General features: G+C 45.4%; 1 protein-coding gene across 2 annotated transcripts in view; it reads right to left on the reverse strand.

Moving 5' to 3' along the window:
- The window catches only part of NF2 (NF2, moesin-ezrin-radixin like (MERLIN) tumor suppressor), a 484,134-nt gene that overhangs the window by 86,973 nt on the left and 370,857 nt on the right, over window positions 1-26,304 (reverse strand). The window contains exon 16 of one of the 2 annotated variants that reach the window (XM_086943229.1): window positions 13,574-13,619. The exons of the other annotated variant lie outside the window; for it this stretch is intronic. Coding sequence (XP_086799355.1) covers window positions 13,584-13,619 — 36 coding nt within the window. The 3' untranslated portion in view covers window positions 13,574-13,583. The remainder of the gene's footprint in view (window positions 1-13,573; window positions 13,620-26,304) is intronic. 2 annotated transcript variants of the gene reach the window in all.

The following is a 26,304-nucleotide window of genomic DNA, read 5'->3' on the forward strand; positions in this document are numbered from 1 at the left end:
AGTGGGATCATACTACTCATAGCAGTGCTGCCCCACCGATCAACATCTAGAGCTGAACTGGACAGTATGCACACTGGGAAGAGACAGATTGGACAAGGTGGAAACTTATCAAAGAGGAGGAAACATTCACAAGCATTGGCCCAGATCTGATCAGTCCCTGATGAAAATCCACTCTCCTAGAAACCCCACTGGCAAAGAATCCTAGAGGGTAATCTTGACGTTGTGTACAAAGGGAGAACTGTCGCTCAAAAACAACCTAGGCTGTCTCCAAAATAAATGTTAAAGAGTATTACTGATATGAAGAGTAATTATTGTTCTCCTCTGATATACATGTTCAGTGCTGCACACTGTGTGAATAGCAAAGATCCTTTTCGTTTAAAAAAAGAACAACTCCCTGAGTAGGACATGAACTGCTTGACTAAAGGGGTATACTTGGGGTCAAAGTGCTCTTTTGTGCTCATTAGTAAGGTTAAACCCCACAACACCTTGGTAAAAGGTTCCACATATCACAATCTAAGCCCAGTAAACTCCTATTGTCCAGGTACTCCTGAAAAATGTCCCACAGACCAACTTAAAACAGTGAAATGGCAATGTAAACCTCAATATTAAAATACAAATATGTCATAAACTAAATGAAGTGAACCAAGACATATGGATAAATGCAACGGATTTCTGAGGCAAAAATAGCAAAAGGCAGCTTGCTGTCAACTATTTCCTCCAAAGAAGAACACATTCTTTCTAAACACAAGGTGAAAGATCTGAACAATGTAACTTGATGGGGTGAATCCAATGTGTGGGAGAGGTCTCCTGCCCTCAGCTTGGCCTTTAAGCTCTTAAGTGATGGATACCTGCTCCAACATCACCCAGATGTAGCAGGTCACATCCTTAGGCAGACAGGACAAGGACGTAAGAGTACATTCCACTTCCTTGAGTTCAGATACGCCTGGTCTTGCTATAGTACTCAAACTATTAGGATGAGTGAATGATTTGCCAATAAACACAAGAAGTTGCGATGTGTGAACTAAAAACACAGTTGTAGACTCTTGGCCCCGGTCTTGGGTAAAGTGGCATCAAATGCTGGGCGTACTACAGCCGTTGGCAGACACAAGATACTCTAGCATCATCGAACACCAGATATTGCTAATAAACATTGATCGGCTACCTCAGCAATTTCCATCCGGCATGCAGAGTTGATGTTTGCTAATACTCAATCACTTATCCTCCTCAGCACTTACCATCCTACCTCTGCAGCTGCCGAATTACTCACTGCTCCTCTTCCTCAGTGGTGTTGGACCTGCACTGGGTGATGACACTTTACACTGGCTTTTTCACCCTTCAATAAAATATATCCGAAACAAGGAGATGCTGTCAACTTACAATCTTTGCTTATTTCTTTGTTTTTTAAATTGTATTTTAGAACATCTTGCCTCCCTGCATTTGCAGGATCCCTCCCTCACATCTTCCATCCTACATTAAGAGTGGTCACCAGTGGTCATACATTCTTGAGTGGTCAAGAATGTATAAAGAGCAATAGCCATCATAACGGTGCCTCGGTTCTAAATAAACTGCAACAATTCACCCCATCCGCAGAGTTAAGCCCTCAAAAGGCCCTATCAAATACCCAAGTTTTCACAGGTTTCCTAAATATATATTCCCCCCCTGATCGTGCGGCAACGGAGCAGGAGTTGGTTCCATGCTTGAGCTGCAAGATAGGAGAATGTTGCCCCTCCCCACCCTTTTTCTCTCATCCTTGGCACCAATATAAGTTGGCATCAGACAAACGTAGGGCACGAGATGGATGATAATGCTATAGCCTCATAAAAAGATATAGTGGGGGTTTGTGCCATAGAAATCTGTGAGCCACGACTAGTGCCTTAAATTGTATTTTCTCCCTAAAAGGGAGCCAGTGTAGCTCCTTCTGATGGGGAGCAATTGACAGACACCTAGGCACTTTTAAGAGTAGTCTAGCTACTGCGTTCTAAACAATCTGCAATCTCTTGAGCAGATAGACAGACCCAGGTACATGATATTAGCTTAATCTATGAGTGACGTAATTGAAGCATTGATTACTGTCCTCTGTGCACTCCCAAAAAACTGTAACCATCTTAATAAGGCAAAACATGACAACTACCGTAGAGATCTGATAGTGCATGGAGAGGTTAGACTCAATCTTAACCCATAGGTTCTCTGCCAGAGTGGTAGAGGAAGGAGGTCAATCCACTCTAGCCAGGATTCCTGGACCTAACCCAGTACGGGAGACCCAAATAGAGGGATTTCTCTTTTACCAGGGTTACACTAGAGATTGCTGGCCGCAATCCACTTAAAAACGGCTGCCAATAGTTTCTTAAAGGTTCTGCAGAACTACAGGGTATCCGTGTCCATTGAAAGAAGGAAATTAATAAAATCTACATAAGATATAATATGGACCCAAAGGATTCAACTTATGAGGCCAGGGGAGCCATTTTGATATTAAAAAGAGTAGGGCTCAAGGCTGTGCTCTATTGCACGCCACATTTAAGTGTTTTTAGCTATGAGGAATATGGGGCCAGCCACACAGCTGTTATTTTTTTAAATACATTTGTTTGAGTTTTCAAAGTACAAAGGCAGGCAGAAACAGAGTACATTCTCATACATAGTACAGGAGTCCAAATGGAATGTAACTCACCCGTCAGAACTGGGGGTGAGGGGATTGGTGGGAGAGGGGAAGGCGGTAGCCACTCAGCCAGAGCAGTTAAGAGAAAGACAACATGAAGGGGTTGTTTGGCTGCAACCAGTGGGGTCCGCCTTTCCAGCCTCACAGTACCTCTGTGCTTCCAAGGGCTTAGTGGGCTGTGTCGTCTGAAGGGGGGGCCCTACGCTGCGCCATTACCCATCTCAACTTGTGCGCTCGAATATACATCCAAGGGTGACCAGATATCCTTGGGTTGGTATTGAGCCAGCATAAATGCTTATTAGGCTGACAAATGCTCCTGGCAGTAAGCTTCGTCCGAGAGCTCCATTCCTCCGTGGGGTTGGTGGCTGACCCCAATGCGTAGCAATCTGGCGTTTTGCAAACAGCAGTAGCATCGCCGTCAGCCTACATGCTTTCGGCAGGAATTCCATGACATAGGAGGGCTCCCCCGGGAAGGTCACCCACCCTACCCATCGCAGATGTTTCCGCTACATTGCCAGAACAGGAGTACTGCAACCTAATAGTAAGAACTAGTGACGGATCAAAACGTGCAATGCTCTTTAGTCTTTCTCGCTGAGATGTTCCATCTCAGAATTTACTGCCGCTGGGTCCTGTCATGGTGTGGCTCTCTGGATAGTTTTGACAAATGTTGCAGGCGCCTTTGGGAAGGTAAAGTAGTGGATCCATTCGGAACTTGGCGGGATATATGAGTGAGTCTTTTGAGTCTGTCTGTAGTAAGGAGTGTTTGATCGATAGAAAATCTCTCCGAGCGGCCGGTACTGCAACAGTGAAATCCGGAATGATTGAAATTGCATAGCCCTGGTATTGGAGGGTCGACTGCTTTCTGGCCAAGCGCAAGGTCGTTTCCCGGTCTTGATAGTTTAGAAATCGAGCAATGATCAGTCTAACATGATTGAAGGGTGGTGGGCTTTGGCCTAGTGATCTATGAGCACGTTCGATAGTGAGCATGGCAGGGAGGGCATCGCCAAACAGCTCTTGTAACATGGTTTCAACATAGTTTTCCATGCAGCCCATCTCCATCGACTCCGGGGCACCATAGATAAGTATGTTAGTTCTCCTAAAACGTGTCTCCAGGTCCTCATTCTTATTGTGTATCACTTCCAGGACTTTTCCCATTTGCAGCAGTCTCTCACCAGCTGAGTGGTGTCCATCTTCCACCTTTGAGATGCGTCTTTCCAGCTGATCGATTTGTTCATCAAGTTGGTCCACTTTTTCCTTCAAATGATGAAATATGTCTGTTAACAAGTTGATCATAGGATCAATGGCTGTCAGGCTGTCCTTCACATACATAAACATAGAACAAATATCTGGCTCCTGTGAAGGGCCCTCTTTCACAGGCTGATTCATCTGTGCGCCCTCTGGGTTCAGCTCCGTGGCATGCGTCTGTCTTCGCTGATCAATGAAGAGCTTGGAGAGCTTGGACTGCTTGGCTTCGGTCTACCCCATCACGCTTCAGGCCCAGACCGGAGTGGCTCAGCAGGCACAGAGAAGAGCTCCCAGCAGAAGGTATTGCCAGTATCCATCAACACTACCGGGGTCTCACCTCACCCCCAAATGTAGGTGGATGGGGGGCATGAGTAGACCCCCTTTGGTAGGTGTCTGTGTGTGGGCATTGCAGAGTTGTAGTTGTACAGTCAGGACATATGCACCCTGGATGGAGAATCACAGATAATCTGCAGCACTTCAGGAGGGGGTACACAGAGGCCAAGGCATGGGCCTGCCACTCCCTGGTAAGACAATCACGGGGGGCACAAGGAGGTCGGCCAGTGCAGGAGCCCCACGCGATGCAGCCACCTCAAGGCGATGCATGCAGTCCTCCACAGGGCCACCTCAAGTATCCCAGCCAGGAACAGGTGGGGACCCTAGGAGTCCAGAGGTCTCCCACTCCCCTCTACCCCCCCCCCTCCACCCACCCCCGGCCAATCACACGGCTTGGCTATGAATCTCCAGAAACTAGCAGAACCACGTCAAAGCAGAGCCAACAACAACAATGTCCACTAGATGTTGTGATAGGAGGGTTTGGGAAACTGTATTGAATACTGCTGATAAATCCAACAGGACATGGGCGATCTGTTTACCCTGATCCAGTGCCAATGTAATTGAATCTGCCACTTCAACCAGTGCAATTTCTGTGCTGTGTAGTGGTCTGACCCAAGATTGTGAAGGGTGAAGAAGTTTATGCTGTTCTAAGTAAATGCATACCTGTTCATTATTGAGCTTTTCAAGCATCTTAGAGGCATACAACCAGTACCCATCTTCCTCCAATCTGTTCCAGGAGTTACTGATTGCTTGTCTATGTTCATTAACTCATCCTCCTTTGTCATATATTTCTACACAAAGTGGCACTGCAGACATACGTTCACTGCTTCATCATCCTGAGGCATTTAAGTCTACATTAGAGGGGACTGCCAGTTTACACGGATTGGTTCTTTATCCTGGACATTTAACTCCACTTAGGGCGGGGTGGGCACTGCTAGTTTACACCTGTTGGTTCATTCTCATTTCCTCCATCATACACCAGTACAGAATATGACGGATATCATTTGAAGGGGACACTTATCTATATTAGCACAAAGTACAATGAAAACTAGTAAAATTCCCAAACTCCTGGCAAACAGTCAGTGATATTCCCACCAGCCAGAGAGTAACAGACACAAAAAAGATACTTACCTTCAGTAATTATATTTCTGGTGGAGTACTATATCCTTGCAGATTTCTTAGCATATAACTATCCTCAAACAAGAATGGATCCAGAAAACCTTTCCTCGCCAACAGCTTTCCCGCACTGCCATGTAACTCTAATTGCAACTCCATCTGCCAGTTCCTTGTATGTTTTCCACACCAAACCGAGGCATGCAGAGAAGAACCACAAGAGATTATAAGACACTAACTTAAAACAGCAGAACTACTGCATACCTTCGGACCTTATCCACAGCACTAACTTATCAGGGGTGGTGAGGTGGGGGGAGTAATCTGTTGAAAAATATAGAAATATACTACGGAGGACAAATTACTTGTTCTTCTGATGAACACTTCTTCCTGCAGATTCCTCATCTTAAAGCAACAGCTTAGGGGAAGCTGGACAGAGCAGTCACAGTACATCAAGGACATCATGCAATACAACTCTGGTGTGCGTCACTGAGTGGATCTTTCTTGGCTAAGGCACATCAGATCTTTATACACAAGGTGACCCAGTATGAAATTGTACATTTGGTCATTGCCTTGTCTTTTGTAGCTTCAGCAAAGCCTATAAAACTTGATCATCCACTCTCTTCTGTCAGTGTGGGAAGAAACGAGTACAACAGGCCTTTCAGAAAACTCACTGTTATAGGCAACTTAAACAAAGAGGACTGATCAGGAAGACAAATGCTGCTGGATAAAGAAGACGGATATTTTTTCACAGTGGCTATTGCCTAGCCATGCTTGGCAAGGAAAAGCATACGCCATCTGAGAGAAGAGACTAAATGAGGCTCAAATCCTCTGACCTGCATTAAGCAATGAATTTTGACCAGTGATCCACTTAAATTGATTGGTTTTAGGGGCAGTAAAGAGGAAATATTCCATTGGTAAACCGAATGTCTCTTGCAGCACCATTCAATCTCCAATGGTGCAGCGAAAGGTTCAGATGATTGCTTTTGCAGTGGGGTGGTCGGGTTTGGTACCCCAATCAGGTTTACCCTGTGTGATAGAGGAAGAGGGGGCCAAATGATCAGTTTCAACAGACTGGAGTATCAAAAACGTTCTCACACATTCTGGGATAAAAAGGAACAGTTGTGCTTCATCCTCCCTGTTTTTCGGCAGACATTTGGAAGTAGTGAGATCAGCAAGAAAAGATAAAGCAAAGCTTCTGACTAGTTAAGCCCGTAGACATCCACTAGAGAATCATTTGAAGGGAAGGTTATGACACAAAAAACTGACAACAGGTGTTCAGGGGTGTGGCGAAGAGATTCACACAAAATTATCCCAATTTGGAGAAGAACATACACCTCGCTTTGAGTGCAGTGGTCCTCTAGTGAGAGGTGACCCAGTGCATCCGCTCACATTGAGGGGGTCTGCCTGGTGTGTTGTACTACACACTGTGCCCACAGCCACTGGCCTAAGCCCTCCCAACACAGTACCGAAGACCCCACACCACCCTATTAGTGTACGAAATAGACTGTGGTGTGTTGTCTCACAGGATCTCAATTGTTCTCCCTGAGATGGAAGTGAGAAATGCCTTCAGAGCAAGGTATACCGCTGACAACAAACGCATATTGGTGTGCAGATGTTGCTTCAACACGAACCAAAGGCCTTGCACCATAATGTCACCTAGAGTGCCCAAGTCCAACGTAGAGTCATTCATAACGGGTGTGGCATGTGACTTTGGAGGACTGAAGGTACGACTCACCGTGAAGGTTGGAGGGGACTTCCACCAAAGGAATTAAAAGACAATAATGGTGGAAAATCTGAACCAGAGCCAAGACTCTCCTCTCCTTCTGGACCCACAGCCATCTTTGGCATAAGTGACAGGGTCCAATATGAGGTAGCATGACCAGCAAAAAAAACACCGAGTTAGATTGATACCCAAGCGATTGCCAGTGTTGAGACAATTTGTAAGAATTCATCCCTTCGTGTTTTGTGTCTTTGATGTAGCGTCACAGGAGGCCAAGTGGATACCCGGATGTGAGGCCCTTGCTCACTGTGCCACTGGAACCAAGCTGCACCCGCCTGAAGAGGCCCAAATAAGCCAAAACCGGTCTTGGGGTGCCTTGTAGCAGGAACAAGGGGGATTTGCATGTGGCTGTCTAATCTGAGGTGGCAAGGTCGGCAAAACAAATATGGGTTGGAATGCTACACTAAGCATTTGCCAGTGTTTAATCTATTTGCAAAAATTCCTCCCATCACTTTTTAGATGTTTCATGTAATGCCCTAAGTGGTCATGGATATGGCCAGATGCGGTTTCATGTTCACTGTGCCACTGGAACCAAGCAGCACCGGACAAAGATGCCCAAGTAAGCAGAGACAGGCCATGGGTTGCTTGTGTTATGGTTTCGAGCAAACCAGGCTTGGCAGTTCAGCTTGTACTGCTCCCCTGGAGCAGGCTGATGGCTGTTTTTCATACAGCTGGGCCTGATGTGAGGTGGAATAGTGGGCAAAAGAAGAGGGGTTGGAATACTACCTCTAGCGATTGCCGATGGTTAGATGTGCAATAATTCCTCAGACCACTTTGTGTTTTTGAGGAAGAAAGGACTTCATCAAGGTCGAGTGCATCAATGGTCCTATGACAGTTAGCTTCTGCATGGAGACTAGGAAGGTGTCCTGTGTGGTGATGGAAAATCCCAAAACATGCAGCAGGGTCATGGGGTACAGGAGATACTCCTTGACTAATTCAATACATAAATGTGAAGTGCACCGCAAGAAACAGTTTCCACAGTAATTGGCCCATTTCATCCATATTGTATCTAAGGTAATCTTTATTTCTCTCAGGAATTACATAAAACAGCCAACTTCACATTTATGTAATAAATTGTTCTGATCTTTTGATCACTCTTTGGAAACGGCGGGAGCAGTGGATGTGCATGAGACGTTGCGCTATAATATCTTGTTTTGGACTGTTTTGGGAAATTGGGAGGGAGGTGCGATTGCTATATAGGCTCACTGTTACATTGCTTTATGCTCTTTGACTAACCCAGATTACACAAACCCATCATCCAAATATGGAAATGCATGGACTCCTGACCTCAAGAGTTAAGCCGCCATCACTTGATGAACACTCGCAGAGAAGGTACTCAACCAAAGGGTAGAACCATGACCTGCTAGTAGAGGTAATGCCTGTGAGCGGGTAAGGTTGGCAGATCCACATAAGCATCCTGTTGACCAGCCACTCCCCAGTATTCGGAGCCAACAGAACCACGTTCAGGGACACCACTTTAAAGCTGTCATGCAAAATAAATAGATTTAGGATACTTAAGTCCAGAAAGGGTGTGAGAGATCGCTCCTTCTGGAGAACCAAGAAATAAGGGAATAAAACCCCATATCCCTCTTCTCCATGGGTATTACTTCTATGACCTTTTTCAGCAGGGCAAAAACCTCTGCCTTCAAGATTAAGGCATATGTTGCAGAGTACTCCTTGCAGACGAAAGACAGTACAGAGGGGAGGACAGGAAGGAGTGGGGCTCGCATTACTGTTGGGGATATGCTGGAGCACCTAGCAATCCATTTTGATTGTCTCCAAGTTAGTCATAAAGTGAGAGTAATGTGGGGGTGTAGCAAGTCAAGGAGATTTTGAGGCAGCAGATCCAGCAAAAGATGGGAGCTGCCACTGCTATTGATGTTGACATTACTTAGTTTTGCCCCTGCCCTGAAAAGAGCAATAAAACTGCAGCGGATGATCTGTTCTGGATAGGAAGGTTGTCGATGCTGAGGATGTTACCGTCTAGGGAAACCCCGAAGCAATGGCACTGCAGTTGCAAGTGTTTCACAGAGGAGGCCAGGTCCAGAGAAAGCGCTGTAGCAGGACTATTTTTAAAGAATTCCAGGAATGAGCCATGCATTTCCCCACAGAGACATTCAACATCGAAGGGCAAGTCCAACTCCCGAAAAAAGCCTGTAATACACATCCTGGTGAGCCAGCATCAAGTGACTGACATGGCCATGGGTTCAGCCATTATCCTCAGTGAATCCTGGCTACACTTCAAGACTTGTTTGGAGTTGTCCAAATCATCTAAGGCCAGGTAGGAGAAGGGCTTCTTCATGTGGTCAAGAAAATTAATTATAGCGATCCTAGCCAATTTCCACAAGGTACAGATTTATCGTCCAAGAATAAACAAGACAATCTCAGTGAGCAGGGTTAGGCTGCCTGATGCAAAAGACTATTCTGGCCAAAAAGCAAAGCCTTTTAGACACATTATCCAGAGGAGATGTGGCAAAACTGTTAGGGTTTACTTTGGCAGATGACACCTTTACCATTAAACCTTCTAGTGAATGGTATGGCAGCAAAAATATTTGGTTGGAGGGTACAGGTCTAAGGGATCTGTCTTAACAGTGCTGGGCAAGAGAAAGGTTTTACCCATGCAGCCAGCACTGGTTCAGTCGCTTATTAAATGGTCACAAGAGTTCTGGAGGTGTTGAGGACAGTTATAGGATTTCTAGTCAACCATTTAAACAATTTATATATATTTTTAGCAGTGGGAAAGGGCAATTCCAATGCTTCTTTTGCTTTCCAGACAACAGAGGTAAATGAACAGACTTCTTCAGATGGAAGGCCTGAGGTTCAGGGCATGTCCCCCTCCTCTGTACCATGGCAACCTGCATTTTCTTGGTCTAAGTGTAGATCAGCGGCTGTATTATCAAGAGGGAGGAAGTTGTCAAATAGTTTTCCTCCATGCACCGTGAATTCCTATTAGTGTTGTCCAGGGCACTGGAATATGATACAAGGAGTTCCTACATAGGATGACTTTCTGGGAAATAGGGAGCTGCTGTGCAAGAAATTTGTCATAAAATTCAAACACAAACGTTTGCTTTTGCTACTCAAATAATATCAGCTGACTTCGAAGAAGGAAGGAGCCCCCAAATTGTCAGAGGGCAGTGCAGATGCTGCATTCATAATTGGAATCGAACGCACACAGGGTGGTAAGAGCTTTTTCAGAAGCAGGCCTAAGCTGAAACTTGTGTTGTGGAGTCGCTTGGCTCGTCTTAGCTACCAAAATCATCAAACCTGCAGAATCAGACCTACCTAAACTAAGTTAGATAGGGAAAAGTGAGACACACTGCACACAATTGTTTTCTTGATGGGTATGTTATATTTTACTTGTTCTTCAATGCAGAGAATGCAAATATCGCATTGTATTCAGGGAGTAGCAGGTACTCAGTTGGTGATTTTGAAAAAAGCATGAACAAAAACTCAACACACAATGGAGCACAAACAACAAAAACATGCACATTTGGCCTGGTTCACACTAACTAAATAGGAAAAGTACTTAAAGCAAAACTGGAGGAAGCTTCTACCTGTACTCAACACACTGTCGAGGAAAGTGAATTTCAGGTCCAAATCATAACCACAGTCATTGTACAATCATATGTGGTCAAAAAGAACTTACTTTGTCAAGGCGTAAGGCCTACCTTGAGCCTTGAGCCTAATTATTACCTCCAGTCAACTGAAACACTGAACTAATTTGCTGGAATGCACTTTAAGTACTCCTGAGGTGTATTCAGACTGGTACTCTGAGGCTTCCTGATATCAAGGGCTCCCAAGTTTGGTTGAGCCCACCAAGGTGAAAATAGTTTTAGGACAAGATAAATCATCTTGTGATGAAGCATGCCATGATATGTGGGCGAGGATTTTTTTTTTATGTAGGAAAAGATGGATCATTAGTAAGACTACAGCAATTTTCAAAGAGTTCAAAAGCAAACATTTGTTCCGTGTCTTGCTGTCTTGGAAATATCCAACATGACCTGTTGAAGGGCTTCAAATTGAAAAGGGTTGGAGGATGGAGTCATGAACTTCCTCTTAGTCATCGCAAGAACCGAAAACGACTCAGACGAAGGGAAGAAACAAGAGTTAGGCAATGGCGCTGTAGAATCTCTCAATAGTCCCAAGAGTGGAACTGCTGCCTTAATGAAGAAGAGAACTTCTTTACAAGGAGTGTTTTAAATTTCATGTGGAAATATTCCTTGGGAGCTCAAACCCAGCCCAGTGAATTCTTCTAAAGGATGGAGTGGGGACCACTTAGGAGTATTTTCATCAGTGTTCTCACGGAAATTAGTTTGGCTTTCTGCTTCCTGGTGACCTTTGGGTGGATTTAAGGGCACCAGTCACAGGCCGAGGAATTGTAGTCAGATACACAGAGATGTAATGGTAATCAAACAAGGACATCATCTTGCAAAAATGTCAACATAGTTTAAACCCAAGATCTTAGGAGGCAACATCTGATGTTGTTGCGGTCAGATTCAATACAAAGAAAATCAGTAAAACACCAAAAAGGTCACCTGACCCACTGGTTTCTGGGGTGGTTGGAGTTGGAGCTGTAACTAGAGTCATATGATGTCACTTGGCGAGCCACTACTTGGGAAAGGTTTTCCCGATCTAGTCTGGTACCTGTAGAATATTTATAAGGAGAGGAATCTGTAGCAAGAATAATTCAATATAAATAGGCTTTATTTCAACAATAGACAGGAAATTGGGGCATAAAGATGCAACCACACAACATAAAGCATGCCACAGGTTAAATGTTAGTCAAGTCATATTTTAGTACAAAGCCTCCGACTACAAATAGTGGTAATAGAAGAATAGGCATTCTCGAACATCTGGCGAGTGCTCCTCTCCCTATTAGGAAGCTGTGAATGATGAGCTTCAAAGGACGGACTTCTAACAAGTCAAATGACAACGGGGAAAACCTCCCTATCGTTCTTAGCAGCGTCAACTGGAAATCTGCCTGAGGCACACACTTGGGGAGCAGTAAAAGTGCACAATTTCAGATTTCCTCTTGGGCTATATATCCAGGCTCTGCTCCTTGCCAGATGTTAAGGTCCTAGGTCCCTGATGTAAAAGCCCTAGAACCCCGCCTGACTTCCCACATCACCCAAGTGTTCCCTGAGGCTGCAATGTGTTATTGTGAAGAAGATTCTTGATAGACACTTGATAGCTATGGGCTGGTTGCTCTGGAATTAAAGAAAGCATTCAGCACATCAAGATGTTGCCACTAATCACTGCATGAACCAGCTATAAGCGGGCATGTACCTCACTTGGGTAGAATGACAACCCAAATTTCCAATTATAGCTGCTGGATCACCCACATAATCTGAAGAGGTACACAAGCAACCACAGAGAAGCAAATTCAGTCTTTTTGGAACTTATCAGTGAGGTGCAGCTTGAGTCCTGTGTCACAACGAGCTCAGCAACCCTACCTGGAAAACACCCCTAATACTTACAGAAACTCACTTGGCATAAAAACTAATAAGTGGAATTCTTGAATTAATCTCAACCACTTGTAATCACTTTGGAAAGCACTGTACTCCATAATTTCTTTCTGATCACGAGCAGAGTGTCAAACCTAACAGCAAGAGCTCAATGCTGCCCTCCTCTTGGGTTTCCAGAAGACCACTAAATGTCATAACACAACAAATGGCCCTTCCTCTAACCAATGGCAGCACAATGCTAACCGCAAGGAGCCCATGGCCCAATTCTGCATTCCTGTATGCACTGCCAGGAGACAGGTAATTCCCATAGAACAGGGCTGGCTTAATTAGCAATTGTATGCAGAAAGATAAAGTCTTGAGTTTGGTGTTAACTTGCTTTAGGTTTTGGCAGTAGAACAATAAGGAATAATGCCTGTGTGGCAAGTGGCCTTTTAATTAAAATCAACTGAGTGCTAACATGCAGGCATCACTAAACTGTGCTGCTGCCTTCTTGCATGGTCAGCCCTAGATGCCAAACATGGTATGACTGTAGATTAGGGCTTGCCAAGCGAGATGTAACCACAGGAGGCTCAGATGTGTTTGGTTTGTACTCGTCTAACCATTGGGGGCATAGTATCAATCCCCATGTAATGCCAGTAGAGCGCAAACACCCAGATGCCCAGTTTGATGTGTTCTGCCTTGAGGTTCAGTAGGTCTGCGTTCATTCACTCCTAAAAAGAGCAATAGCATCTTTTTTAGGAATTGCCAGAAAAGGGCCAACAACTAGTATCCCAAAGCTTGAGTCCAGGTTCATTCTTCCCACCTTGTCCTTGCCAGCATTTAGGGACCCATTTTACATTTGTACAGCCATTGGTAGCAGGGTATAGTGTCTTTGATGGCAAGTTCATCCCCACCACGGCTGGAACATGAGCAGCAAGTTACAGCACCAAACTCATGCATGGGTTAGTGTTAAATAGTGGGGTCCCATCACCACACACAAAGTACCTGCGAAGACTCATATGCAGATAGGTCTTCTGCCCTGGGCATCCGGCTAAACCAACAAAATAAAATAAAAACACGTGTCACATGTATCAACATTTTTATGTTCACAGCCTTTAGCATGCTTCACAAGTAATATCCCTCCCTTGGCCCCCAGTCTGGAACCGAAGGAGTATTATCTACATCCAATCAGGCATACTCATTTATTCTTGCATTGTTAAACATGCTGCAGCAGAACACACCAGAAACAACCTTTTTGTGACTTTTCTTTTAAATGTATTAAGAAGAAGATAATGTTGCTCTCCCAGACTGCCTAATCATTTGAGATGCCAAAGACATTTGAGGGGAATTGATTGGGATCTCACACCCAGCAACTTTCAAGGGCACATCCACTGTCTTTGATCACTGAAACGTGAGCCTTGCATTGAAAAAGGATCAAGAAAAAGGAAACTGGCATAAGTGTCTGTCTAGTGATACGCTATTGCAGCTCGAGCGTTTTATTAAGAAATCTCACAAAAATTCCAAATGCACACAGCCATCTGTGGCTCTTGCCCATCCTCTTCTGCTAATTCGATGCAGGCATACCTTCCACGCCAATAGATATAATTCTTATGTTCCAGGCTGAGAGCTCCAGAAAAACAAGTTACTTACCTACTATAATGCTCTTTCTTGTTGATAGTCTATCCAACTGCAGATTCCTGACCTTAAGAGTATCCTTAGACGCCACACTGGATCAGAAGAATTTTCTCAGCAATTCTCCAGCGCGCTAAAAAGTGGTGTCATGTGGCTCTACGATGGCTCTATCACCCCAGAAGTGACAAATCAGAGATGCATATAAGTGCCACCCGTGCAGGCTAACGTCAGCTTCTAATCTTCCTACTTCGGTACAAACAGACATGGAGAAGTCTGAAATAATTGTAGCCAAAATATGCCAAGACCTAACCTGAAACCATATTATTGTATTTGGGAGACCACTCCACTGAACGTGGATGTGTAAGTGCAGTGAGGAATCTGCAATTACATAGGATTTTCACCAGAAAGAGTATTATGGAAAGTAAGTAACTAGTTCATTTGATGGCTGCTTCTAACTACAGATTCCTCACCTTAAGAATAGATATCACGGTAGTAAGTCACAATGGCAGAGGGTCCAGAACCCAGACGAAGAATTCCTGCAGGACCGAGAAGGCAACATGGCTTGCCCTTCGGCTGACTGTCAAGGCAGCAGTATTTAGCGAAGGTGTACACCGACCCCCATGTAGCAACTTAGCATACATCCAGGGCAGGCACTCTCCACCAGGTGCTTCTTAGCCAGCGCATCGCAGATCTTTATTCAAAGGACTATTCTTCTTCACAAGGCCCTTTTCTGCACTTCCTTCCTTTCTTTGCTCCTGAGAATCCTATAAAAAGTGATCATCCACACGATCAATGTGCCGTCCCGGATCAAATCAATGGTGGCTCTCCTCCCTTCAAGTGTGAGGCAGAGTAAGGAAAATGCTACTTACCAGTATGCATCTGTTCTTGGCATGAAGGGCTGCTGACATTCATATCTTAGCATAGATCGCCGCCTAGTGTTGGGTCCGGATGTTTGCACCTTGTTGTCCTGGAAGAGTCTTCGAAGTCTCACGAGGTAGGGGACACCTCCCCTGGACTACGGTGCGCATGGGCATCTTCTACATCCTCAGATTTTTTTTCGCCATTGTGGCAAAGATGGAGTATAGAAAAATAAGAGATGAGCATGTAAATGTATGTAGATATAAATTACTGCAGCTGTGACTGGCACCGGGGAGGAGGGTGGGTGATATGAATGTCAGCTGCCCTACATTCCAAGAACAGGTGCCTACTGTTAAGTAGCATTTTCAGTTCGAGGCAAGTGGGCTGCTGAATTCATATCTTAGCATAGACTGTATAGCAGTATCTCCTCTAGCGGTGGTCACCTGTACCAGCTGCAGCAGTTTGAAAAAGAGTTTTGAGGACAGCCTGGCCTACAGCAGCTTGCTGCTTAGCTTGCACGTCCACACAGTAGTATTTAGTGAAAGTGTGTATGGTAGACCATGTAGCTGCCCTACATATGTCTTCTAATGGAATATTTCCTAGGAAAGCCATGGATGCCCCCATTTTGCGCGTTGAGTGGGCTTTTGGGGGAACTGTTAGAGTGCGCTTAGCTTTTTGATAGCATATGTGAATGCACTTAACTATCCATCTGGCTATTCCTGCTTTTGAAATAGGGTTGCCCTTATGTTGTGGAGCAAAAGCAACAAATAGTTGTTTTGTCTTTCTGAAAGCTTTAGTTCTGTCAACGTAATATAACAGAGCTCTTTTTACATCTAGTGTGTGTAGGGCTCTTTCAGCCACAGACTGCGGGTTTTGGAAGAAAACTGGCAAATATATTGACTGATTGATATGGAACGTTGATATAACTTGTGGCATGAACTTAGGGTTAGTACGGAGCACTACCTTATTGTGATGTATCTGCATGAAAGGTTCTTGAATGGTTAGTGCCTGTAGCTCACTCACTCGCCTGAGGGAGGTAATGGCAACTAAAAATGCCACTTTCCATGTTCAGAATTGTAATTCACACAAATGGAGTGGTTCGAAAGGTGGCCCCATAAGTCTGGTAAGTACTACGTTTAAGTTCCAGACTGGGGAAGGTGGATGTCTTGGAGGGATAATTCTTTTAAGTCCTTCCATAAAAGCTTTGATAGGTGGTATTCTGAACAGGGACACATGTTGTCTGTTTTGAAGATATGCTGCTATAGCAGCAAAGGTGTAGCCTTATAGAAGAGTATGCTAAATTGTATCTTTGCAGATGAAACAAGTAACAGATTATGTTCTGGATGGAGGCATCTATGGATTGATTTGGGTATTATTGCAGTAAATTAACAAATCTTTTCCATTTAGCTGCGTAGCATGCTCTAGTAGTTGGCCGTCTTGCTTCCTTGATAATGTTCATACAGTCTGGAGGCAAGTTAAGATATCCGAATTCTAAGACTTCAGGACCCAGATCACTAGGTTCATCTGATTGGGATCTGGGTGCCTGATTTCTCCATGGTTCTGAATTAATAGCTGTGGCGATAGGCGCAGTCTTTGATGGGGAACTACTGAGAGTTCTAGGAGCGTTGTGTACCATGGCTGTCTTGCCCATGGTGGGAGCAACCAGGATCATTGTGAGTGACTGTTGCTTTAGTTTGCGTGCCACTAATGGAATCAGTGGGGCTGGCGGAAAAGCGTACGCAAATCTGCCTGACCAGTTCATCCATATCGCATTGCCCTGTGACAAAGGGTGTGGGAACCTGGCGGCAAAGGACTGGCATTTTGAGTTTTCTTTTGTGGCAAACAGATCTATCTCTGGATGCCCCCACTTTTGGAAGAATGGTTGGAGGACTTGAGGGTGAATTTCCCATTCGTGTATCTGATGGCTGTGTCTGCTTAGTAGATCTGCCATCTGATTGTCTATTCCTGAGAGGTGTTCTGCTAGGAGAAAGATATTTTTTGGAATTGCCCACCTCCATACTCTGTGCTAGGTGAGACAGCTGCGGAGAGTTTGTCGCTCCTGGTTTCTGGATGTAGTACACGGCTGTCATGTTGTCCGTCCGGATTAACACAGCCTTGTTGTACAAGTATTTCTGGAAGGCTTTCATTGCTAGAAATACTGCTAGCAACTCTAAGTGGTTTATATGCAGTGTCTTTTGTTTGACTGTCCAGAGCCCTTGGACTGTGTATTGAAGTAAGTGGGCTCCCCAACCTGTCAGTGATCCTTCCGCTGTTAGTACTACCTGTGGAACCAGCTGTTGGAACAGTCGTCCCTTGGAAAGGTTTTGTGGGTTTCACCACTGCAGAGAGTTGTAAGTGCGACTGTCTACCAAGACTAGGTCTTTTAGTTGCCCTTGAGCTTGGTTCCACTGCCTTGCTAGACATTACTGCAATGGACGTATTTGAAGTCGGGTATGAGGGACAATGAATATGCAGGAGGCCATCATGCCTATAAGCTGCATGAACACTCGAGCTGGCAATGAGTGTTGTAGGTGAAATCTTTGAATCAGAGACTGCATGTTGGCTATCCTGGCTGGATTTAGATATGCATTTGCCACTGAGGTATCTATTGTTGCTCCCAGATATTGTTGTATGTGGGAGGGCTGCAGATGTGATTTTGGGTAATTTATTGAAAATCCCAGACTGTGTAGCAGCTGGATTGTCTGAGACGTGTGGTTTGCACACTGTGCGTATGAGTTGGCTTTTATGAGCCAATCGTCTAGATAGGGGAACACATGGATGTGTTGCCTTCTGAGGTGTGCTGCTACTACTGCTAGGCATTTTGTGAAAACCCTTGGTGCTGTAGTCACCCCGAAGGAGAGAACTTTGAATTGATAGTGGAGACCTTCTATTGTAAACCTGAGGTGTTTTCCTGTGAGCTGGATGTATAGGTATGTGAAAATATGCATCTTTGAGGTCTAATGTAGCGAGGAAGTCGCCTTGCTGGAGTTACGGGAGTACTTGTTGTAGAGTGATCATATGGAAATGTTCTGAGAATATGTATTGGTTCTGAGGTCTGAGGTCCAATATTGGTCTAAGGAACCAGTCTTTTTTGGGAATAAGGGAGTATACTCCTGTCCCCTGGTGTTGAAAAGGGACTGGCTCTATGGCTCCCTTTTCTAGCATGGATGTCACCTCTTGTTGCAACAGCGTGATGTGTTCTTCGGACTGTTTGGTGGCAGTGGAGGCTCTGGTGTTGCCGCCACGTCCTCTGCCCTTGTTGTTATGGCCTCTATAACCTCCTCTGTTGGCACCATTATTAGAGGTGCTCTGGGTATTACTCTTGAATGTAGAGGAAGTTTGGGATGTGTTGCCTCTACCTGAGCCTCAAAAGGAGAAGCGGCGAAAAGAACTTCTAGATTGTTGAAACTGAAGTGCGCCCATAGGTTTAGCAGTATCAGTATCTTTTTTCATATTTTCTAAGATGGTATCTACTGCAGGGCCAAACAAAAAATCTTGGTTAATTGGCTGGTTGAGGATGGTTGATTGCACCTCATTCTTAAATGCAGAAATGCGTAGCCACGCATGCCGGCGTAGTAATACGCTAGTGTTGATGGACCTGGCTGCTGTGTCCGCTGCGTCAAGTGCACATTTAATGGAAGCATTTGTGATAAATTTGCCTTCTTGTATAAGGTAGTTAGCTTTAGCTTTAAATGGTTCTGGCAGGTGTTGTAGTAAACCCTCCAGCTGGTCATAATGTGCTCTATCGTATCGTGCTAATAGAGCCTGTGTGTTTGCAATTCTCCAAGTATTTGCTACTTGGGATGCCACTCTTTTGCCTGAGGCTTCTAATATCGTTGGCTCCTTGTCAGGAGGGGGAGCATCTCCTGTTTGTGAATTAGCTCACTTTCGAGCATTTGCTACCACAAATGAGCCTAAAGGCAACTGTGACTTAATGTAAGCAGGGTCTGTAGGGGCTGCTTTATACTTTTTTTCAATTCTGGGATTGAGGACACGCGCTCTAGCTGGGTCTTTAAATATGTCTGGCCCGTGTTTTAATACCCCTTTTAACATAGGAAGTGTACGTACACTTTTTTTTAAAGTCGGAAAAGTGTCAAATAGGAAATCCTCTTCTATTGGGTCAGTGTGCATGTCTACATTATGATATTTAGCTGCCCTATCCGCTAGTTGGTTAAAGACAGTGGTGTCGTCAGTAGGCGACGGCTTTGTAGGATATGTAGAGGTGTCAGGGATGGGTTGTGGCTCGTATTTATCATAAGGATCATTCTGGTCATCCCATGTGTTATCCTGATCCTCAGGTTCTGCAAAATTATCTTGAGGATCTTCCTCTATATTTTCTGTCTCATCATAACCTGATGTAGGAGAGTAAGGCACAAAAGGCATGTCAGGAAAGAAAGGAAGAGGAGTGAAAGGCCTTGAAGGGGATGTTGCGAAGTCTTTCTTCTTTGGAGGAACAGGGGAAGAAGTGTCAGTGTCCAAAGGTCTCTTTTTCCTGTGGTAAAAACTGTTACCCGTGCTGTTTCAGGGTCTATATACAGTTTAGGCTGTTCTTCACTCACTGGATCTGGATGGAAAAGTTCTTCCTCAACTGTCCGTGGTTTTGGCAACGATGTTTTTGGCTTAGTGGCTTTGTGGTGAGTCTTTGGGTCGAGGGCCTTTGGCTGTGGAGCTTTTTTCAGCTCGATGACCTTTTTCGGGTCGGCGACTGTCTTTGGTTCGACGTCTATTGTTGGCTGTACTGCCTTCTTTGGTTCGGCGACCTTCTTTGGTTCGACGACCTTTTTCGGATTGACCTGTTTTTTCAGATCGATATCTTTTTCGGATCGACTGGTGTTTTCAGTTCGATAACCTTCTTCGGATCGACCGTTTTTTAGGAGAATCGACCGCTTTCTTCGGGTCAACAGGTTTTTTAGTGTGACCTGTTTTTTGTTGGTCAACACCCTTTTTCGGCTCGGCGGCCGTTCTCGGGTCGACTATTCTTTTGGGATCGACTACCTTTTTTGTTTCAACGCCAGTTTCTTCGGCTCGGGAACCTTTTTCGGCTCGGCGGCCTTTTTGGGAATAGTGCCGCTCATTCCCGGGGTATCTGAAGGCTTGGGTTTGTTCTTCGGAGCCGAGCCGGAAGGCGGGGCCTCTAAAGGAGTTTGTCAATCTCGGCTAAGGCCTATAGGCGATGCTTCGAAGGGAGCCTTGTCTTGAGATGGAAGCGGGGTTGGGGGCGTGGTACTCATGGTTTGCCCCGGTGTGATCTGGTCATCTGAGTACGACTGGTCTTCTATGGTGACAATTTCTAGGTCGGAGTCCACCGCTTCTGGGAGGTCATGTTCGTCTTCGAAGATGTTCTCCGGTTCCGGTGCCTGCCGCAGCATTTCTTGTCTTAGCGGCCCTTCGGTTCAGGATAGTCTTCTTTGACCGGAACTGAGCACAAGCTGGACAGTTTTCCTCGTTGAGCTCGGGAGAGAGGCACTTGTTGCATACTGTATGTTTATCAGTATGTGGGAACTTGGAGTGACATTGCGGGCACCTTTTAAGCAGGGTCCTTTCCATCAGCAGCAGGCCCACGTGCGACGAAAAGGCCCAACGGCCCGCGTTGACTACCGGATCGGATATGGAAAGTTTTATCCAGTAAAGGTGTACCGAACAAGAACAATACCGTCGAGGTAGAAGGCCTTTTGGCCTTAGAAAGTTGAAAAGTTTTGGTTCCGAAGTTGGAGTTGAGGAATAGCATCCAAACCAAATGGTGGAAAAAAACAATCGGAGGATGGAGAAGATGCCCATGCGCACAGTAGTCCAGGGGAGGAGTAACCTACCTTGTGATACTTCGAAGACTCTTCCAGGACAACAAGGTGCAAACATCCGGACCCAACACTAGGCGGCGATCTATGCTAAGCTATGAATTCAGCAGCCCACATGCCTCAAACCAACTGTTAGCAGAGGGATAAACTAACTAGTTCCTTAACCTTGGTAACACTCTTTCTGGTTGAAACTTCATCTTACCTCAAATTACTCACCACAGAATATCCTCCAGGCACCAAAATGCATCAGGAGAATTTTGTAAAAGTGTTCTTGCATGCCTATAGGTGGGGTTGTGCAGATGGGAGCAAAGAAAACTAGTAGAGTGATTGATTGCCATACGTGGAAAGGAGCCATATCTTTTTTTGTAAAAAGCCCCCCCCCCCCCGAGTGTTAGCCAATTTGTCTGGAAAGAAGGTAGTGTGGGGCAGTTGCACTGAAAGTGCCTGCAGTTCACTCACACAATGAGCTGATGTAATCACAATGAGATAGACAGTTTTCAGAGTCAGTGGATGTAGGAAGCATTGATGCATATTACAAACAAGTATGGTAGGTCCAGCAAACGTAGAAAGGTCGAAAGGGCTACCAAAAACATTTAACACAGTGCCATGCTAAGCTAAAGACAAAACAAACAAAAGGCTACAGTTTGTAAGGGGTCAATGTCCAGGTACCATAGCAGGTTACGAAACAGCCCCAGCATAAACAGATGTCATGGATTTACGTCTGGTGGAAAGGGTGGCCTCTACCACCTCAGACTAATTCCATTTTCTGAATTGGGGTGTAAAATGTGGAGGCTTGGTGGAAGGCCTGGCCCTGTTGCTCTCCTTAAGTGGGAGCTAGATGGTCAGGAGTTCAGAATAATACATTCTTGGTGTTATTGGTGGCAATTAGGTTGACTAGGGCCTGGCCGTTCTTGATCCTCTTCAGAATTTGGGTCAGGAAAGGTAGTAGCAGGAAAAAATACAGGAATACCTTGTTCCATTCCAGCCAGACAGTGTTTTCTAACTAGTGCTCTCACGGAAACTCCAGTTTGCAAAATTGTTGATACTGTGTTCACAACAGTGGCGAAAACATCTAGTTAGTGCGTTCCCATTAGTCTAATACACCCTCCCCACCATGGGATGTAGACGCCACTCATGACCTGCTAGACAATGTCTACACAGTTTGTCCTTTCTAGCCTTCAAAGACCCTACCCGGTGGGTGAAAGCCAGGAAGATGTTCTGGTGTTCCAGCCACCTCCAGGAGGTGCAGAGCCTACTAGCACAGGGTCCAGAACCCCACTCCGCTCTGCTTGTTGCAGCATACCATATGGTGGTTGTGTTGTCCGTAAGCACATGTACCAGCATCCCCTTGATTGATAGAAGGAAAGCCATTATGACCAAACAATGGCCGGTGTTTTTAACTGGATGATGTGGAGCTGGCTCTAGACCACCTCCATAAACTAACCCAACATATTAGATATTAGTATGCCACCGCTGTTTACTGTAGGTGGGGGAGTGAGAGTGACCTGAAGCACCACAAATTGTGATCAGTCAACCACCACTACACTACAGATCTTGCACCATCTCTTCCAAGAAATGGATGGTATCAGAAAGGCAGCATTGATGCTTGGCTCACTTGGACTTTAGATTTCTCTGCATGGCTCACATGTACCACATGGCATAGTTGACAAGGCGAATGCATGAGGCTTAAAGGCATCTGAGCCACCCTAACCAGGATGCAGGACTGAGCCTGAAATATCAGGATCATAGCCTGTATGACCCAGACTCGCTGCAGCAGGGGAAAGGCCTTGAAAATCACCATGTCCATGAAAGCAGCAATAAAGTTAATCCTCTGAAAGGTGGTACTTCAGCTCCTTGATGGAAAACCCAAAAAATGTTTGGCGTATGGCCGTTTACAGACCTGATGTATTACTGACTGCAGCAAGCCCACCTTGAGCAAGGTATGTGAACCTATCTATCCCCCAACCTCTGAAGGTGGGCAGCAACAAGCACCATCAAGTTTGTCATCACCCCATGGGCCCAGTAGGACCAAAAGGAAGTATGGCAAATTGAAGTGTTTTGGCCACACCATGAATTACAGCAAAAGCCTGTGGACTGCAGGGCGGGTATATGAAAATAATGTTGCATGCAAGTCCAGGGATACTATCCGGTCTCCTGAGTCTACAGCAGAAAAAATGCGAGAGAGGGAGAGCATCTAGAATTATTCTTTCCACCGAAAGGCATTCAGTTGGCGGAGGTTCAATATAGGCTTGAGGTCTCCTTCATTATTTGATGCAAGGAAAACGTTCACCCACCGAATCATACACTTGGCCAGCAGAAGTAAGAATTCCTGCAGCAAGATAGTGGAGTGGTCTGCTGACAGTCACTCCAACGGGGGAATAAGAAAAAGGCAGGCCGAAGCCCCCCTGATTTATTTTCAAGTTGCAAATGTCCAATATGATGGATTTCCAGCCAGGGAGGACATGCCATAGTTTTCTGCATAGCGACTGCATATGTGCCTTCGAGGACAAGATAAAGAGGCTTAGCAGTCACTGCAGCAGGGGAGAAGTTGTTAGAGGAGAGCTATCCCTGCTGGCGCCATTGGGATTGGCCGCCGTCAAGACCTCTGCTCAGAAAGTACTAGGCCTGCTGCACACATTGAGAGGCCAGTCTGCTGATGGAACTGTTTGGCAGGAGACAAAGATAATGCTAATGCTCAAGTGTCCTTAAAATGGTCAAAGATCCAGCTCTTTCCCCCAAACAATCTGGAGGCACCATTGGGCATGTCCATAAAGGAGGCCTGTGCGTCCCATTAAAACACAGTGGACTGCATCTGGACATGCAATCTAAGCAATATACTGGTGCCAATGGCTCTGCCCATAGAGTCCATGATGTCCATACAAGCACACAGAACATACTTCGCCACAAATGGCTACCATGTATTGTTTCAGACAGAGAGGCTCCGACATCTTCAGGGAGAACCAGCGAGATCTTGGTGCTGTGTCCCGTACGGCATGGCTTTACCTGCCTAAAAAGCACGCTCCATTCAATCATCTTAATGCTAAACTAGCAAAAGTGAACAGATAGCATCAATAGATTTCACTGTCTATCCAGAGTGTTGGTCGGAAATGATCTGGGAGTGACGTGAGTCGTTGATGCCTCTACCACCTTGTAGGAAGCGGACTCTAATTTAGACCCAAAAAACCCACATCATATATATTTTTGACAAAGAACTACGAAATTGGATGATAACTTTGTTTTAAAATATCACAGTTTTGAAAGTACACTGAAATACACTGGTATTGGAGTTCTCGTGGTTTTTCAGTGTATAGCAGTACACTGGCACTTGTATCTTTTAAAGCTGTAATGTTATGCTATGGGAAATAAACATTTATTGCATTTGGGCACTTACCAGCAACTTACAGGACTGTTCTCCAGGACTTAAGGTAAGTATGGGGCAAGGTCCAAGGCAACACCAACAGGTACCTAGGGAACACTGGGGCGTCTGTGTGCAGAGGAGCAGTACAGCGGCGGCTGCCAGTTTAGGTCAATGGGCAACGGTCTGGTTACAATGAGGGTGCAATTAGGGACTGGGGGCCAGTCTGGGCGAACCCACAGGGGGTGGGGGCTCAGTACCTGTGATGCTCAGACACATGGGGACACTGCAGTGCCCGCATATGCCACCTGGCATGATCCATGAACAGCCCACAGAGCCAACAAAGAGTTGGTCATCCACCAGGAATTGTTTTGTGCGATCCAAATAAAATGAAAGCGCACGTTTTGGATCCACACGGTGGAGCCACGCTTCTTGTTTAGAAGGGTGCAGAGGCGGAAAGAAGATGGGCAAAGTGATGGTTTGGCCAATGTGGAAGGAAGTAACCACTTTTGGTAACAAGCATTGGAAATGCAATAGGTCTCGCATTAGGAAAGTTTGAGCTATTGGTATTGTAAATGACACTTTTTTTATTTATGTGTTGGTTTTGAAAGTAGCAAAATTAATAGCTTTGTCAGTTACAATGTCAATAGTTTTAACTTTTGCAAATGTGACACCTATAGCATTTGTAATGCAATGTGCGTTGTATTTACGTGACTTAGATGTCTTGATATTACAAATAACAATGGCTTTTAATTTTGTAAATAATTAATACTTAAATAAAAGTTATTGTAATTTATAATGGCAATAGTTTAAACGTTTGTAAATAACTTTTGTGAAGATTATGTTCAGTGTATTTTATTGTGACGAAAATCCAAGAACATTGCATTTGCACCTACACACACACAGAGCCACACACACACACACACATATAGATGTGGTAGTGTTGGATCTGGGGGATATGGTGGTGGTGGATGTGGTGGTGATGGTGGTGGTGGATGTGGTGGTGATGGTGGTGGTTGAGGGGGTGGATGTGGTGGTGGATGTGGTGGTGGTGGATGTGGTGGTGGTGGTGGATGTGGTGGTGATGTGGTGGATGTGGTGGTTGTGGATGTGGTGAAAGTGGTGGTAGATGTGGTGGTGGATGTGGTGGTGGTGGATGCGGTGGTGGATGAGGTGGTGGATGTGGTGGTGGATGTGGTGGTGGATGTGGTGGTGGATGTGGTGGTGGATGTGGTGGTGGATGTGGTGGTGGATGTGGTGGTGGATGTGGTGGTGGTGGATGCGGTGGTAGATGTGGTGGTGGTGGTGGATGAGGTGGTGGTGGAAGTGGTGGATGTGGTGGTGGATGTGGTGGTGGATGCGGTGGTGGTGGTGGATGTGGTGGTGGTGGATGCGGTGGTGGATGTGGTGGTGGATGTGGTGGTGGTGGATGCGGTGGTGGATGAGGTGGTGGATGAGGTGGTGGGTGTAGAGGGGGGTGTAGAGAGGGGGAGTAGAGAGAGGGTGTAGAGAGAGAGGGCTGTAGAGAGAGAGGGGTGTAGAGAGAGAGGGGTGTAGAGAGAGAGGGGTGTAGAGAGAGAGGGGTGTAGAGAGAGAGGGGTGTAGAGAGAGAGGGGTGTAGAGAGAGAGGGGTGTAGAGAGAGAGGAGTGTAGAGAGAGAGAGGGATATAGAGAGAGAGAGGGGTGTAGAGAGAGAGAGGGGTGTAGAGAGAGAGAGGGGTGTATAGAGGGGGGTGTAGAGAGAGAGGGGTGTAGATCGAGGGGTGTAGAGAGAGGGGTGTAGAGAGAGGGGTGTAGAGAGAGGGGTGTAGAGAGAGAGGGGTGTAGAGAGAGAGGTGTAGAGAGAGAGGGGTGTAGATAGGATGGGTGTAGAGAGAGAGAGGGGTGTAGAGAGAGTTTGTTTATCCTACTCTCAGCTCCTGTTCCTTCTGTTATTGAAATACAACAATCCATTACTCAGTGAAATGATTTATTTATCAGACTGACCGTTTGCATGAAGTGTTTTAATGACTCTAAATGTCCGGTGTATGATAAACGATTTCACACAATTGTTCTGCGTTTTCTACATTGTGCTAATAAGTACTCAATTCGTAAAA

This window comes from Lissotriton vulgaris, chromosome 11, assembly GCF_964263255.1.
Source record: "Lissotriton vulgaris chromosome 11, aLisVul1.2, whole genome shotgun sequence".
NCBI classification, from domain to species: Eukaryota; Metazoa; Chordata; class Amphibia; order Caudata; family Salamandridae; genus Lissotriton; species Lissotriton vulgaris.